The 17,320-nt window shown below is 22.2% G+C and overlaps 1 protein-coding gene across 2 annotated transcripts in view; it reads left to right on the top strand.

The window, feature by feature from the left end:
• LOC100870842 (protein rhomboid-like) overlaps positions 1–16,906 on the top strand; it is a 244,424-nt gene extending 227,518 nt beyond the window's left edge. For both annotated transcript variants that reach the window (XM_086912588.1, XM_012492979.3), the window contains exons 5-6: positions 10,264–10,419; positions 12,891–16,906. In XM_086912588.1, the coding sequence (XP_086768714.1) occupies positions 10,264–10,419; positions 12,891–13,132 (398 nt within the window). In that variant the 3' untranslated portion in view covers positions 13,133–16,906. The remainder of the gene's footprint in view (positions 1–10,263; positions 10,420–12,890) is intronic.
• The last annotated feature ends 414 nt before the right edge of the window (positions 16,907–17,320 follow it).

Below are 17,320 nucleotides of genomic sequence, written 5' to 3'. Positions count from 1 at the left end.
TTAAAGATTAATGGTAAACATAAAGTAAAATCAAAAATTAAAGAATAAAAAATGAAGAAATAACGAAAATATAAAATTAAATGATAAAGGAAGAATAATGATAGTTTAAAATTTGTTTTTATAGAAAATTTGTCGACGAGCAAAATAAAAGAAAAATATTAAAACCAAAGGATTTGGAAAAGAAAAAGATAATCAATAATAATACATGATATAATTATATATAATATATAATATATAATATTCGATTATTGCAGCAATGAAATGCAATATAGTAAAAAGAGAGCAAAGCACTAAAAAATTTATTAAAAAGTACGAAAAGAAAATAGAATATGGAAATGGCAAAACTGATAAAATAATCCAAAAGACGGAGCAAAAGTTTTATATGAAAGGGATGAGAATTACGTGAAATAAAATAGAACAATGAAAAGGCTAAAAAAAAAAAAAAAAAAAAATAACAATGTAGAAAATGGGATTGAGAGAGAAAGAAATAAAGAGAGAAGAAACAAGAGAAATAGAGAGAAAAAGAGATATAAAAGATGAACAATATTCAGAGTGTATTATTTTGATAACGACCTAACACCATCGAAAACTCTCTTTATATTCAACCTTCATTTATTCCACTCCTTTTTAATATCACTTTTGTAATCCTGGTCGCATCTGGCTTATACCGATACAATATAATTTAGAATTTTGACATTTGGCATAGTGAAAATAAACATACAGTAAGATCATGAGAAAATAAAAATATATATATTGTGTTATTATTTTATCTGTTCATTTTGGAAAATGATAAATTTATATTTTATATATATATATATATATATATACTTTTATTATATTTCTATAATATCGGAATTTTTTAAAAATTACATTATCATTTTTCTCATTTAAAGATATTTTCTATATTTTCAATATTTTTTATTTTACTTATCTATAAATTATATCATTTCTTTAGTTTTTTCTTTTTTATTAATATTATTAAAATATAATTTTCATTAAAAAATTCTTTGTATATTCTCATTGATATAATTAATTTTATATATCTTCTGATAATCTCTTGTTTTTTATATCGTTGCAATTAATATAATTTAATAATCATTTTATATTTTTCAGAATATTATCATAAACAAACAAAAATATTATTCATTTTAATAAACTTATTATTAGTTTGATATTTTTTAATATTTAAATTGTCAAAATATAAATTATTTTTTGCAAAAATATATATTTCTTATTCTAATTAAAAAATAATAATCTTTGTTAAAGAAGAAAATTATTTATTACATAATAATTTTTAAAAATACAATTTTTACAAAATAAAATTCTTCAAATCTTTTTTTTCGATTATTTTTCATTATGAGTAGTTAGATCAGGAATACCAAACGACAACCAATACATTCTCTTTTCATTTTCCTCAAGCCATAGACTGTTTATGTACCATTGGTTTCTTTTTTTCGTCGGAAACTTGGTAAAAACTTATTTCGTTTTCTTGTCTCTTTCAATTCAATACGGAACAATGATAAAAGAAAAATATGCTCATACGACTCATGGAATCAAAAAAAAAAAGCAAAAAAAAAGAGAAATAGGGAATCAATATTGACCATTCATCGATTGGATATGGAATCAGTAGAATTAATTCCTTCTATAAATTTCGTTCAAGCTTAATTAGACGCATTCTCGTGGAATTTTCATTACATTGAAGCTTAAAATATATTAGTCCTCTGCCGATCCTGGAAGTTTTATCCTCTTCATTCCTCGATTTTTCTATTATCTCCATGCTCCTCTTTACAATGCATCGATATGATTGCACTCACCTTTTAAATGTTTACTCAATTTTCTTGTCTTGGCCAATACGAGATACATCGGCTATCTTTGCAACTTTTTTTCCATTTCTTTCCGCTTTCTCTGCATTTTCCTTCTTTTTGAAATCAGTATCACGGTTTTCGGCTGATTCGCTTCTGCAGCAAAATCCTTAAATGTAAAGGAAACATGTATAAGAAAATTTTAAAATGCTCTTATATCTATAACTTCCATAATAGGATTCGTGATATTCTGGCAAGAACAAATGAGATGCAATAAAAATTCGTCATATGATCTCCGCGTAATCATAACTTTAATATAATATTCATAATATTTTTCAATGATTGAAACGTATTTTTCAATTAGTCTCTTTTAAAATTTATCTGCATTATTAGTGCGCGTCATATAAAATTTGTATAATATCATTGATATAACTATTAGTATATCAATGATGCATTAAAATATTTGAAAAAATTATTGATAGAAAAATGAAAGATGGATCATAATGCAAAAAGGATAATGATATAAATAATTCTATTGTATATATATATTATAGAAATATTAAATTTAAAGCACTAAAAAAAATATTTATGCTTAAAATTTATCAATGAAAAATGAGAATGTTTTTTGAATAAAATATTTAATAAATAATAATTTTTTATTTATTTTTTAAAAATGTTAATGCATTACAATAACAAATTAAATGTGCTTTCACATATAAATTATTATATTTTCATATGCTTATTATATTATATTCATTTGAAATAATTTCTTTTTTATTTATATAAAAAAAATTATATAAAAAAATATGTGAAATATATGAATTTTTTCATTTAATATCAGAAAACTTATTTAAAATAATATTTATACCAAACAAATAAATATTCGTTTTTTTCTCACTTCAGCAAAATTTAAACGGATATTCTTTTCTTATTTATTAAATAAAAATTAATACTTTTGCTTTCATTATTATTCATATAATTTAAATAAGAGAACTTCAAAAAAAACTCCAAACTTTTGAAAAAGTTATAAACTCTTAAAAAAGAATAAATATACTTAATAAACGAATAAACTTATTATGTTTTACGAATTTTCATTAATTATTAAATATTATGTATATATTTATAATATATATATAAATTGTGTATATATCTATATGAATTATTTATTATCTAAATACTGTTCTTATACAAAATAAAAATTGAATGTCATTTAATTATTGAATGGCATTGGTGAATAAATATTAACTTACACAATTAAAATTTGATATTAAAAGAATCTAATAAATATATAATGAATATATGTTTTTAATCAATAATCATCAATCATCAAATCATTATTTAAATAAAAAAAAATATGAAAATTGGTACTTTATTTTGTTTAGAAATATAGTTTGCGTTCTAAGCAAATGTAGTTCTTAATTAAAAAAAATATAAATTATTAAAATTATTATTTAGAAAAAACTATTGATTTTTAACTAATTAATATTTATATAATATTATTATATAATTTATAATCATATAAATAATTCTTTTATTAATATATATCGTTTATAATAATATATAATTATGTAAATGATACATGTATTTATATATGCAATATATCAAACTGTTGGTTTTATCAATTTCAGTATTGGATAGAATATCAATTATAAAATCTTCGATAGCATAAACATATATACAGTGTTTCCATATAATTTAAATAAACTCTTAACTTAACTTCTTTTGCTATTTATAACTAATACATGCACTTGTTGCATATATTCCAGATACAAGAGATTATTACGAAATTAAACGAAATTATACGAACAAAATAAAAAGAACTGCAAAACTATAAAAATCGTTTAATAATAATAACTTGAATCGAAAAATAAAATTAATATGTAATTATATTGATTAAGAATTTTTCTTTCACCTTATTCTATATATCTATATGAATTAATATTCTTTTATCGTTATTTACAAGCGTAAACAGGATTGATATCCTAGCAAAATTCAAGACAATATGCATGACGTTAAAATCTTATTTTTATTATAATAAAAAATAAAATAATGTAATAGATATATAAAAAAAGTTTTTTATCTTCAAATTATTAAATATGAATATAAAAAAATAAAAAAATCAAATAATATTTTTTAATTACTATTTAGTGATATTGAGATAAAATTTCATGTGAAAAAATTAATGCAATAATTATTGAGATTCAAATTTCATGAACGAAGATAGGCAGTTTTTAAAGAGACAAGCGTTGTCTCAGTATAATCTCGAATGTACTGGCTGGACTCCGACCATCTCATCTCACGGGACCTGACTAGGATGACTGTTACGGCAACTTAATTTTAATAAAGTTATCTATATTCAGATGCAGCATGATAACGCACCGTATATTAGAACCAGCCATTGTTATCATCACCGCATTTATTATTTTATCATTTAACTGCAGTGTTAAGCATCTGTTGATTAATGATAATGATATTCTCAATTTTAATACTATGATAAAAAGTTAAGATTAATATTTATTTAATCTTATTTATATATCTATTTTTTAATGCTTATTAATGGAATATTTAACTTTTTTAAAATATGAATTTGAAAATTAAACCAATTATTATGTCACATTATTGTAATAATGACTATAATATTATTATTTTATTATTATTTATATTATTTATAATATTATTATTTTATTTCCATTTTCGATTAATTTGAGATTTTTCATAAAAAAAAATTGGAAGAATTTTTGTATTTTGAATAAACATTTCAAAAATTAAAATCGAGCAATAGTAATACTTAGAAAAAAAATTATTCAAAATGATAACTTTGACAATATATGTATTTCAAAATTGTTGAAACATATACAATTTATATATTGCTATATATCAATCAAATTAATCAAAATGTTCAAACAATAATAGTAATATCTCCTTCATATTTCAGTTTTATCTTGTAATATAAAAAAAAATTTATATTATGTAATATAAATTTTTCATTCTTATTATTTAAAAATAAATTTATAAATAAATAGTATTGCTATGTAATACAATAGTTCAAGAAATTTCAATCTAAAAGAATTTTCAATCCAATTTATATTATACTTCTGATTTATACAAAAGTGTATTCTGTTGAATTGTTAAATTCATCTCAAAATAATAATTCACTGAATCGAAGTAAAATCATTTTGTCTTGCAGTTAAAATAAAGCAAGCAATATTTTGTTAAAAGTAAATAAATAAATAAATAAATTCATTAAATAAATTAATTTCATCATTTTTCTCCTTCTTGTAAAATTATGTTTTAAAACTAAATTTTTTCAATAATTTGCAATTTCTGTTCTCACATTTAATTCCATAAGGGAATTAAATGTAGCGACAGAAATGTTCGATAATTCAACATAAGCGCTTCTCTTTTCTAAGAATAGTTTTCTAACATTCTCTGGCATAATTTTTTCAATGGATATAGACTAATTCCTAAATTGTCAATTTCGCTTGAACTTTGTTATAAATTAGCTGATTTATTATAGAATAAGTAATTTGGTTAAATATGGATGGTAACCAGTTTGATTTCAAACTAACGTTTCCTTGCTGCGGCAGAAACACACATCCGATTTCTAACTGAAGGAAACTCTATGCAGATAGTTTACAAGGTTTATGATGGTGAGTAGCATTACCCTATGGAACTTCCAAAACGATACAGGTCACTCGTTAATTATCGCTGTATGTAATATAGTCTTGACTGAAACATGAATAGTGCTGCTTAAATTAATAATGTAGTAAATAATTTTATAATTGGATTTGAAAGTTATTTCACAATATAATAAAATATGATGATATATATAAATTTATAGAAAAGATAACTTAATTTTATGAAATTATTATGACGAAAATATAAATAAAAAGATGTTTATTTCAAAATTTTTCAGAATCGAATATTTTTGATAGTAAAAAAAATTACCTTTTATCAAGCTAATAATAGAATCATTTATTGCTCTGTTTTTGTAAAGAAGACAAAATTACAAGAATACATAATAATTTAAAACTAGTTTTATCGAAAATGTTTAAATTATTATCAGATTAATTAATAACTAATAAAAGTTGCATATAAATGATATCGAAGTATAAATTATCTATAAAACGATTAAATTTAATTAATTCCACTATGAAAAGTTTTATAATTCTATACAATGTAAATCAATAAGGACAATCATTTAAAATAACTCATTATAATATATTAATATAATATATATATAATATATAATATTAATATTATATAATATTATATACAATATATATATATATATATATATATATATATATATATATAGAGAGAGAGAGAGAGAGAGAGAGAGAGAGAGAGAGAGAGGAATCATAAAAATGTGATATTTTTGGAAGATGGATTCTAAATATCAAAATGATGCAAAAAGTTCATATATATATGTCCAATAAAATTTAATTATAATTATAAACATTTTAAGTTTATATTAAATAGAGTGAGAACTCTCAGCACCGCAGTATCATATTGCAATGTTGCTTACGTAGCAGAGTCCCTCAATGAAAATATAATGATATTTTTTTTATATAATTAATTATTTCAAATATATTTCAGTGTAATATAATATAATGTACGTATTATGTAACTTATTTAACAAAAACTTACTTCGAATAAGCAATAATTAGTAAATTAGTAAATTTCAGAATATTAACACATATATCAGTTTATATAAATTCATAGATATATCATTTTATGGTACAAATATATTATTTAAATTCATAGCTAAATTATTATATGATACTCAATCTGCTTATTTACTGAAATTCATAGAAGCAAATTAAAATACACTCCCATAAGATTTCAAATTAAAAAGACTGAATATGTTCTTTTACATATAAACTTGCTTATTTTTACATGTAGAAAAGAATCAGTAATGATACTGAATCAATTTGAAATTCACAGATCAATTGAAGCATTAGTTGAAAAATCTCTTTCATTTAAATTCAATGTTTTTTAATTCGATATGAGATTACTAAACAGAAAAAAATAATAGTCAAAATTCAATATCTATATTTTAATCATGTTATACTATAAATTTTACATCCACTAAAAAAATCATATAAGTATTGCACTTTTCTTTTTCACATTACTATTGCATATTTTTTTATTCATTTTTTTATTCACATTAATTTTTTTGAATTAATATTATTTCAATTGTTATTTATTATTGTGTAATTCAATTTTTTGAAAATTATTTAATATAAAAACTTTATTTTAATAAATATTCAAATATATATTGTTTCATCAAATTCCACGATAGGACAATGTGTTATTAAAATAGCGTTGCTAACAATTGAATGCTAATCGTGAGCATTAAAAAAAAAACTTGATAAAAAAAAAGAAAAGAGGTAATAATATTCGAATTCGAATATTACATTTGTGTATATTAAATATAAAAATATAAAATCTTAGATCAAAAATCTTTTCCATTGTTAAGATAGTGTTACTTTATGTGCTTTCTCAGTTTTATTTTTTAACGTTCGTGTAATAATTCTATTTTGTATATCAGAAATAAAAGTATAAAAAAAAAATTAATAAATTTGTAATATTTATTCGAGCATATATAAAAAGAACAATTGCAATATGCATAGATATGTGATTTATATTATTAATATCCAGATCGATTATTATTTCTCTCTAAAAAAATAAGAAATATTGAGTAGCAAATAAAATAAAGGTAAAGATTTGTCAGTGATTTGATTGGATGTTTAATAATCTGAAATTCAAATTGATTCAAGTATCATTAATATTTCGAATTTTCTTTTCTTTTCTATATATGTGAAAATAATTTAAAAAAAAAAATTGTACATATAAAAACACATTCAATCTTTTTAATTCGAAATCTTACACAATTATGATTTGTTTTTATAGATTTCGATAAATATGGTAAGTTGAATGAAATACAATGATTTATCTTAATTTTAAATGAAATATTATATATGTAATCATTGTTCTCCAAATATTATGGAATTTGTTATAATTTGTGTGAGATTTCTGTTAAATAATAAAATATATAGATTTCAATTTGCATAATTAATATTTTTTTTAAACGATAAAAATGTTGCATAGTTTCATTATATTATACATTCATTGTACGATTTATGTACATTATATATTATCTTACACTGAAATTCATTTGAAATAATTAATTGTATATAAAAAAATATCAGTGTATTTACTTTCATTGAAGGATTGCGCTACGCAAGTGACATTGCAATATAGTATTGCCGCGCACTCAGTTGAACGTTCTCCCTTTGTCTAATAACAAACTTAAAATCTTTATAAATCCTTATAACTAACTTAATTAAGACTTATCGGATATATGTGTATATGAACTTTTTTCATCGTTTTGATATCTAGAATCCAACCTCCAATGGGTCATATATTTTTTTGAACACCTTGTATAATTACATGTTATAAAAAAATATTTTGATAAAATGTATTCTATTCAGAAGAATTAATTAAATAACATTTTGATTTTTTTTCTTTTTCATATTTTCAAAAATATTAAAATAACTTCGAATTTTTTGAGACTAAATATTTTTTAATATCAAATTATCAATATTAATGCATGTACATATATGTTTATATATTACTATAATATCATATATCTGAATTTTCAAATTGAATTAAAATAATATTATTTCAAATCCCAGTGTCTGAAGATTAATTATATAAATTTTTTTTTTATTTTTATATATATCATTGTAAATCAAAAAAAGAATTTGTAAAAATATATAAAAGTTCTTAAATTAATTTATTTAAAATTAATTTAAAATAATTTGACATTAAAAACAATCCATTTTTAATTATAAATTTTCTGAAATTCTATTTTGTAGATAATATTTTTTTTAATTTATTTTAATATTGATCTTGAATTTATATTTATTTAAGATTTCATATAAACTATTTATTCATTGAAGAAAGCTGAATTTATAAAATGCATATATTTAAAACTGACTAAATGTAAAATCACATCATTGAAAAGATTTAAGATTTTAGAAGAAGTGCTAAATATTATAATTGTCTGATTATTTTAATATTGTACTACTGATTTTTTCAGAATAATATATATTTATAAATATAAATTGATTAAAAATACATTCATTTTCAATGTCTTTTTATTTTCCTTTAAATATTTGCAATCTTATTTCTAAAAACCATTATTTTTATTTTTATAAAGTTATAAACTTTTTAAATTTTATTATTATTTTGTATTTTCCATATATTTATTTTCAAATTATCATTTAAATCATTTAAGATCATATTTATTGACATTTGCATAATTCAATCTATTTTTTTTTGATTTCGAAAATTTTTCTGATCGAATAATTTGGACGAAAGAATATATAATCCTATTATTATATTGTTATTTTGAAATATATTTATTATCATCAACTATCACTATATTCATTCTGAATTCGTGAATTTTCTGACAACAATTCTTGTAATTTCACAATCTACAATAATTTTTTACTACTTTTTCTATTTTTACTTCAATTTTCTACACGAATATTTCTATTACTTTACACATATGTGAATGACATATTCTTTATTAAACAGTATTGCTTGTTACAATTGAATACATTTGTGAAATAGCACATTTACAAGTTTGTTTCGCACAGAACAATATCAAGAAAGTGTTTCTTAAATTTTCTTGCATATTGAAAAAAATTAAAGAAATAAAGAATATTTTATGATACAAATAACTCCTGAATATTATAATACTTGAATTACACAAAAATTCGTATAACACGATCGAAAATTATGCCAATCCTCCAAATAACATAACACTTTAATTATTATGTTTCTTTAAAAGTTTTCTGTTTAACAATTCTAAAATGAATTATTTTTTGCATTAAATTAAAATTTTATACAGTTATCACGTTCCCTATGTTCCCTGTCATAAAAATTTTCGAGGATTTTGATTTAGCAACAAAATTTCATTTTCTATAAAATAATTCTTCATAGTTATACAGAATAACATTTAAAAGGAATTTAATTAAAATGTTTATCTTCATATCTAAAATTCTTCAAAATATTATAAAATAAAGAAATGTTATTTTCCAATATCAATGATCTTAACAATTAGTTATTCCAATGAATCATATTATTAATTCATTCAAAGAAAGAGAATTTAATTTTAGGATGATAATAATGAAAAATAATTAAAATATTATAATGATATATAAGTAATAAACTTTAAAAAAAAACAACAATAAAAATTTTCAATTTATAATATAATCAATTTACAATATTATTATAATAATAATTGTAAAGATATATGCAATTTAATGTTGTTGTTCTTAACTTATAACATTGTAGCATTGTAAATGATATTTTATTATAATATTACAATTTAATTTATATGAATTAAAAGTGTAAAATTACAATTTTTTTTTTTTATTATGTTTAGGTTCCTTGGGTACTTCAGTGTTTGACACGGATGTATACCTTGTTGGCGCCAGTGGAGGTGTTTATGCTCTTCTCGCAGCTCATTTAGCAAATGTTCTTCTTAACTATAATAACATGGAATTCGGCATTGTACGATTAATAGGCATCTTTGTAATCGGTAAGATTTAGAAAATTAAATAAATTTTTTTTTAAGAGAACTATTTTTTCTTTAAGAGAGCATTTTATATTTATGAAATTCAGATGTTAGGATTTTTACTACTATCGTTACGGTGATATTAATTATAAAAATTGTTTATTTGCTTTATTTTCATTAATAATTATAAAATAATATATAATAATATAATATATTGTAATAATAATACATAAATAACATATAAATGTAATACAATACATATATAAATATAAATATAATACATATATAACATATAAATAATATACATAAATATAAACCATATAAATTCATATAAATTTATATGGTTCATATAAACCATACAAATTTTTATAATCTTTTTCTTTTTGAAACATAAAATTTGATTTTAAAGAGTTTCATTGCAAAAATGTGCTAAAGATATTTAAAATTTTTGGTATGCAAAGGATTAAACTTTTCATTAAAAGATTCATTAAAAAATTATGCATATAATATTTTTAAAGTTTTAAAGATTAAAGATTTTAGAAATTATTATACATTTATATCTCCACATTAAGAGATTACATAATTTATATATTTTTCTTTAAAATATATTTACTTAAAAACATATTTTTATGACGGTTTTTATTTTTATTTTTTATTTTGTTTCATTTTGTTCATAATTTAAGTGATCATTTTATTATTCGCTTACCATCTCAATAAAAAGTTATAAGATGATTCTTTAAGATTTGAAATCTATATTAAATTATTTTAATAACTTACATTTAAAATTATATTATATTACATTATATATATTATATTAATTATATTACAATATATTATAATTTTTATATAATTTTATATTTAATTTTATATATAATTTTATATTTAATCCAATTTTTATTTAACAATATATGTATTATTATTTTAAATAAAAATTTATTTATTATGTAAAACTAAACTACTTATTAAATAAAAATAAACTACAAATATTTTATTATACTATTTTGATTAAAAAATACATAAAATATATTTTCATTCAAGTTTATTTTTTAATTCATTTGTGTGAATATTTTTATACTGCTTTATATCTTTTCCACATATTGTTGCAATAAAATAGAATTTGAAAAAAAAACAACAAATGCAATATGAATTCTTTCCTTTTCTATCTTTTCGTTAAAATAAAGTAAATAAACTGTTAAGCAGAAATTATTTGTATCATAATGAAGACATAACGGAAAAATTATCATATATAGAATATCATAAATATTTTCAACTACTACACATATATTCACAATAAATTATGATCTTATCATTTTAAAAATATTTCTTAATTTTAAAAAAGTATATTAATGTGTTTGTAATCATTAATGTAAAGTTTTATTTTATTTTTAATCTTATAAAAACAATAATTATGAAACTAATAATAAATTTTTAAATCGTATATTTAATATATTTAATATAGATAGATATATAAATGTTCTTTATGTAATAAAATTATTTTTAATTTTTAATTTTAATTTAATTTAATTGTTGATTGATTAAATTAATTAATATATGTTGCAAATAAATGATTCTTGATAATTATAAAAATTATAAATATTTGACCGTACATAATTTATTAATTTTAAGTATATATATAAATTCATTGTCTTTTTTGTTTTATTACCTGAATACTATTATTTGAAGCCTATTATTATTATAATGAGACAATATTTATTTATATTTTTCTATTTCAATTTTTTGTATAAAATAAATATAAATTATCATTTTTTGTATATTATTGAAGTACGATATCTATAGTTTTCATTTAATTATAACTGTTAGAAAACAATATTACATATTGCAAAAATTGATAGAATTTTTACTTATCTAATATATTATAAAAAAACAAATTAATATATAATTTATTATATACTAATATTTAGATTTCGAACTTCTTTGTATATTCATGTATTCCTTGTATAGCAATATCTCTTTTTAATATTCATTGTTGTTAATAATCGACGCTAGGATATAGGATTTAATTAATATTGATCCGTAATATTAAAACTCTAAAAAAAATATATATGTTGAAATATTAACGATTAGTGATTCTCAACTTCTATACATATCGTTGAATCTAAAATTTAAAAATTCTAGTATCGTCATTTCTTTGCGCAGAAATTTATTAAAATATAACTATAAAATATAATATTTCCTATTTCTAATAATTCTACCTTAAAAATTTGTTACACATTTAATTAAAATTGTTGAAAAAATTGAAATAAATTAATTCGTTTATCATGTAATTTATTATATATACTGCTATTTTTCACATTTAGAAATTTATTATCAGTTTCATAATTATTGTTTTTATAAGATCAAAAATAAAAAAATAAAATATAACTTTGCATCACACAATTAATACGTCAATAATAACTTAAGAATAACTTAAAAATATATTATATATCATAACATTTAATAAACAAACTTAATAAAGAAATAATTTCTATTTTCAGCAAGTGCCGACGTGGGATTCGCGATTTATGACAGATATGCGGCTGAGCAAATGGGTCCTCCTGTTTCGTATGTGGCACATCTGACCGGTGCATTAGCAGGTCTCACGATCGGCTTGCTGGTGCTGAAGAACTTCGAACAACGTCTCCACGAGCAACTTCTCTGGTGGGTGGCGCTTGGTGTCTACGCGGCCTGCACAATCTTTGCAATTATGTACAATCTCATGCATCCAGACTATCCATGACGCGAGGTCAGCTTCGCGTATGGACAACCGCGAAATTCGTAACGCGAAGCTGACTAATATCGAATTCTAATAAAGAAGAATTTAAAGAAAATAAAAAAAAAACACGCGCAGAGGACTAAACGAGAGGAAGACAACTAATTGAAGAAATAATCGAAATAAATATCGGCGAAGATTCATAGGAATAAATTTTAAATTATTAAAGAAATTTTGAAAAGAAGAAAAAAAAGAGTGAAAAGAAAAAAATCTCGATTCCATAGCGGTTGCAGCGTGAAGTGAAAAGAGACGATGAAAAAACATTTTTGTCGTGTTGTGTAAAATGAATTGAAATAATTTATGAATCGAAGTGAATTAAAAATAAACAACGGAAAGATTTGTTTTTGTGAGTCTGAAACGTGAAAGAGAACAATTATTAACCTTGAGAAGATTTGAGAAGAGTTTAGGAAATGGATAAGTGATTACGTTAAATGAAAAAGAATATGTTAGTAACGTGAGATGTGATGTCAAGAGATTTTTCAAATAAACTGTATAGTAAAGTGAATCTATGGAGAACGCAACAAAGATTAAAAAGAAAAAGTTTTTCGTAAGGAATAATGCAGTAATACAGAAACAAAGAGAAAATAATTTTCTAATTGCTGGCGTACATATAAAATTTTTAAAACTAATATTAAAATTCAAAGAAAGTCGAGGAATTAATATTTTAGCTACTTTGATCACACTTAATTACCAGTACAAACTGAAAGAATAAAAGAAAAACAAATGTTCCAAGAACCATGACACGTAACACTCTTTCAGTCATAAAAAAATAAACTCGTTGAATATAATAATTGTAATTACTATGAGAGATGAAAAGAAGAAGCGAAGAAAAAGCAGAAAAAAGAGCAAAAGCAATTCCAGACGATCCCTCGTAAACATATAAAATTAACTTCAAAGAATTAAAAAATATTTAAAAAAACACACGACAAAGAGAAATTAATTAAAATTAATTATTTGTTAACTCCACGTATTGTATAATTTTTAAGTATTTTCTAAAAAAAATGAAAGCAAGCAAATCATCATTAAAAAAAAAGGATAAAAGTGAAATACTAATCGATTATTAATCCCTTCCCCTCGAGCACTATCATTTTTTTATTTTCTCAATAAGAAACCAAAGATTCGAGATACCTCTGTTCCATTTTCGGAACTCACATGTCATTTAAGTACGATAACCACGAAACGCGCAGATAATTCCGTCAGATAATACAAAGAAATGAAAAAGAGCGGAAAAAAAAAAGAAACAAGAATGAAAATAAAAATCTGTCCATTTAGAAGGGGAAGTGGATTGCAAGCATAAGAGACGCGATTCTTGTCTCCGGCTTATTTTCTCGCTTATCGACCTCTTTCAAGGCGCGAAAAAACCAAAGAATCCTAAACCAAGAATCTCGTTTTCAATTTCATCTTTTGAACGAATGACAGGCGAATGAAAAACAACGGAGATAGAGGCAAAAGATGTGTGTTCCAGGAATCCCTCATGATGTCAAAGAAATAAAATATTTAAATAAAAGTAGAAGAAACTGAGAAGAGAATTTACGGGAGTAATCATTTATGATCACAAGACAATTTAAAAACAAAAGAAAAATAGCCTTTTGTCATTATAGAAAAATCGATCGGAAAAGATTATTTTCGGAAACAGAACATTATATAAATTGGAGGAAATAAAAAATTAAAAAATTGAATATAGTGGTTAATTCTGGTGGTAATTCTCTCTCGAATAAATAAGTTATTTGTATCAATTATTTGAGAAATACTAATGGAAAATCGTAAATTCGTTGATGATGATATCTGATACGAAAGGCATTATTGTGTTCATCCATTGATAAAAGAATAATCGAAGAACATAGCAATCAGAAAAGATAAAAATATTGTTATAAAAATTAATGATAAACTTTTTGATAAAACGATCAACGATTTGTAAAAATATATAATGATAATTGAGGGAATAATGAAGAGACATCTAGGAAGAAAATTAAAACATAAATTAAACTATTTAAAACTATGAAAAAACATTTAAAAACCATCGCGCTGCCTTCGTTTATCTTCAGGGTATATACTGTGTAATTATCACGAAATATTGTATTCGTTGGACAAGATGCTTTTTCTAATAATACAAACTGCTCGATCGCTATGCTTCTTCGATCGATCGTGAATCGTTCACTATTATCACCGGCGAGGTGCAATCAATGCTTATCTCCTCTACCGCGTGGCCGAACGAGCAATCGATCCACGCTCTAATCTATATACCATTGTAAATAATTCTGTACATATATGGAGATGACGGGAACGACAACGTACCGTTATGTATGCGTGAGTGTGTATATGTATGCGTGTGCAAAAACGAAGTGAGAATAATATTAAGCGTGTTGGACCGAAGAAAATCTCGGTCGACTGTGCGGTCTAGTCTGATAATCGCGAGATTGCGTGGTTGTTCGTATTAAAACTGAGAAAAAAACAAAAGAAGAACAAACGTATTTTGAATTCGGTTCTACAGATTAGTATGGTTTTCTTCATAAAACTTCTTCATGAGTCCATTTGAGAGCAATATTCTCTCGTATCTCTCTCGAGATTTTTACTCTCAGATAAATTCGTGTCTTAAGATTTGCTCGAGAGAAAACGAAACGACGAAGAAGAGATTTTTTTTGCGACTTTTGAAGTGACTTTTTCGATCGCTTTTTTTCGTGTTCGTTGAGAGTACATTAATATGACAATCTTGGAAAAAATACATCACATCAAAATAAATAAATCACGGCAAAATTTTGTTAAGCATTACCTTCGAAGAAGTATCAAATAGCGAACATGAAAAAATTTACATAAATAATTCTTCGTTCAAACGAAGAGACGAGACAAATGCTCATCATTTCGATTTTTGCGAGTTCTCCGCAAAACGGATGTGTTCATTCTATGAAGATCCATTTGTAATTAAATTGCGAATAGTTGTAGATTGCGTTTTGGTTTACAAGTTGTATCGCGGATTTTTGTTAAAGACACGTGTTCTCCGAGTTTTTTCGTAACTTATTTTGCTTATTCTCGTTTTTTGTCTCGCGAGTATTGTCATAACGATTAAAAAACTATATTTATATTAATAATTTCTCATCGATGAAAATGTATTTATATTAATAATTTCAGTCGCGATTTCAGTCTCCTCGAGTCCATTTAATATTCGTTAATCCTCGTCTTCTTTTTTTCTTCTTTTTCTCTTCTTTTTTTCTTTTTTCTTACCTATCAATAGTTCTTTTTACACACATAGGGAAAGATTTTCACTTGTGAATTTTTTTATTTTTATTCCACGATTTATTTTCTTCTCATATCAAATTATATAATTATATAATTGCTTCGTTGAGAATTTTCAAACGAGATAATACACAATTAAGAATTATTCTCCAGTAACATTGTTTCGTTCGATTCGTCAAAAGTAACTATTCGTGCAAATTTTACGAGAAGAAAAGAGCGAAAGAAAGAAAGAAAGAGAAGCAAATTTATACCAAAAAGTCGATGGCGAAAAGACGAACAAATTTAAATCGAGAGTGATTAACGATGCTAGTCAATTAGTAGCGACATCAAGTAAGACATTGTTGAACAACATTCTTTTCGTCTTGCGACAAGCAAGAAGTAACTCGAAAATTTGCAACATGGTAATTCGTTGAGATTTCTGATATGTTTCTATGACTATTTATGCTTACAAATCATTTCAAGATTCATTAACAAAATAATGATTGTTACTAAGAAAATCTGATGATCAAATATTAATCTTCATGATAATGCCATAATAATAGCATTTATTCTTCTATAATTAATTTTTGTAATTTTTTTAATTAAGAAATAGATAACATAATTTTTGAATGATAGAATTAAATTCATAGAAAGTTCATAGAAACTCTTGCTTAGTTCTGAAAAATAGTCAATATTATAATTAATATTCCAATATATTTTCTGGAATGATTTAATCAACATAATTATTACTGTTAATAACTATTTATTATAATTATCGTCTATTGATCAAATTTCAATTGTATTTTATTTATTAAATTCTATTTTTTTATTTTTAAAAGTTTCTATTAAATTTCTATTTTCAAATTTCTGTTTCATGTAATGTATAGTTATATTGTTTATTTTGTAATTAATTTGATCATTACTTTGGAATGAGTTTATATTTTA

Source organism: Apis florea, unplaced genomic scaffold, assembly GCF_048593485.1.
Source record: "Apis florea isolate Af1SG1 unplaced genomic scaffold, ASM4859348v1 contig_3391_pilon, whole genome shotgun sequence".
NCBI classification, from domain to species: domain Eukaryota; kingdom Metazoa; phylum Arthropoda; class Insecta; order Hymenoptera; family Apidae; genus Apis; species Apis florea.
The sequence above is the reverse complement of the archived record's forward strand: the minus strand, read 5'-3'. Positions and strand labels throughout refer to the sequence as shown.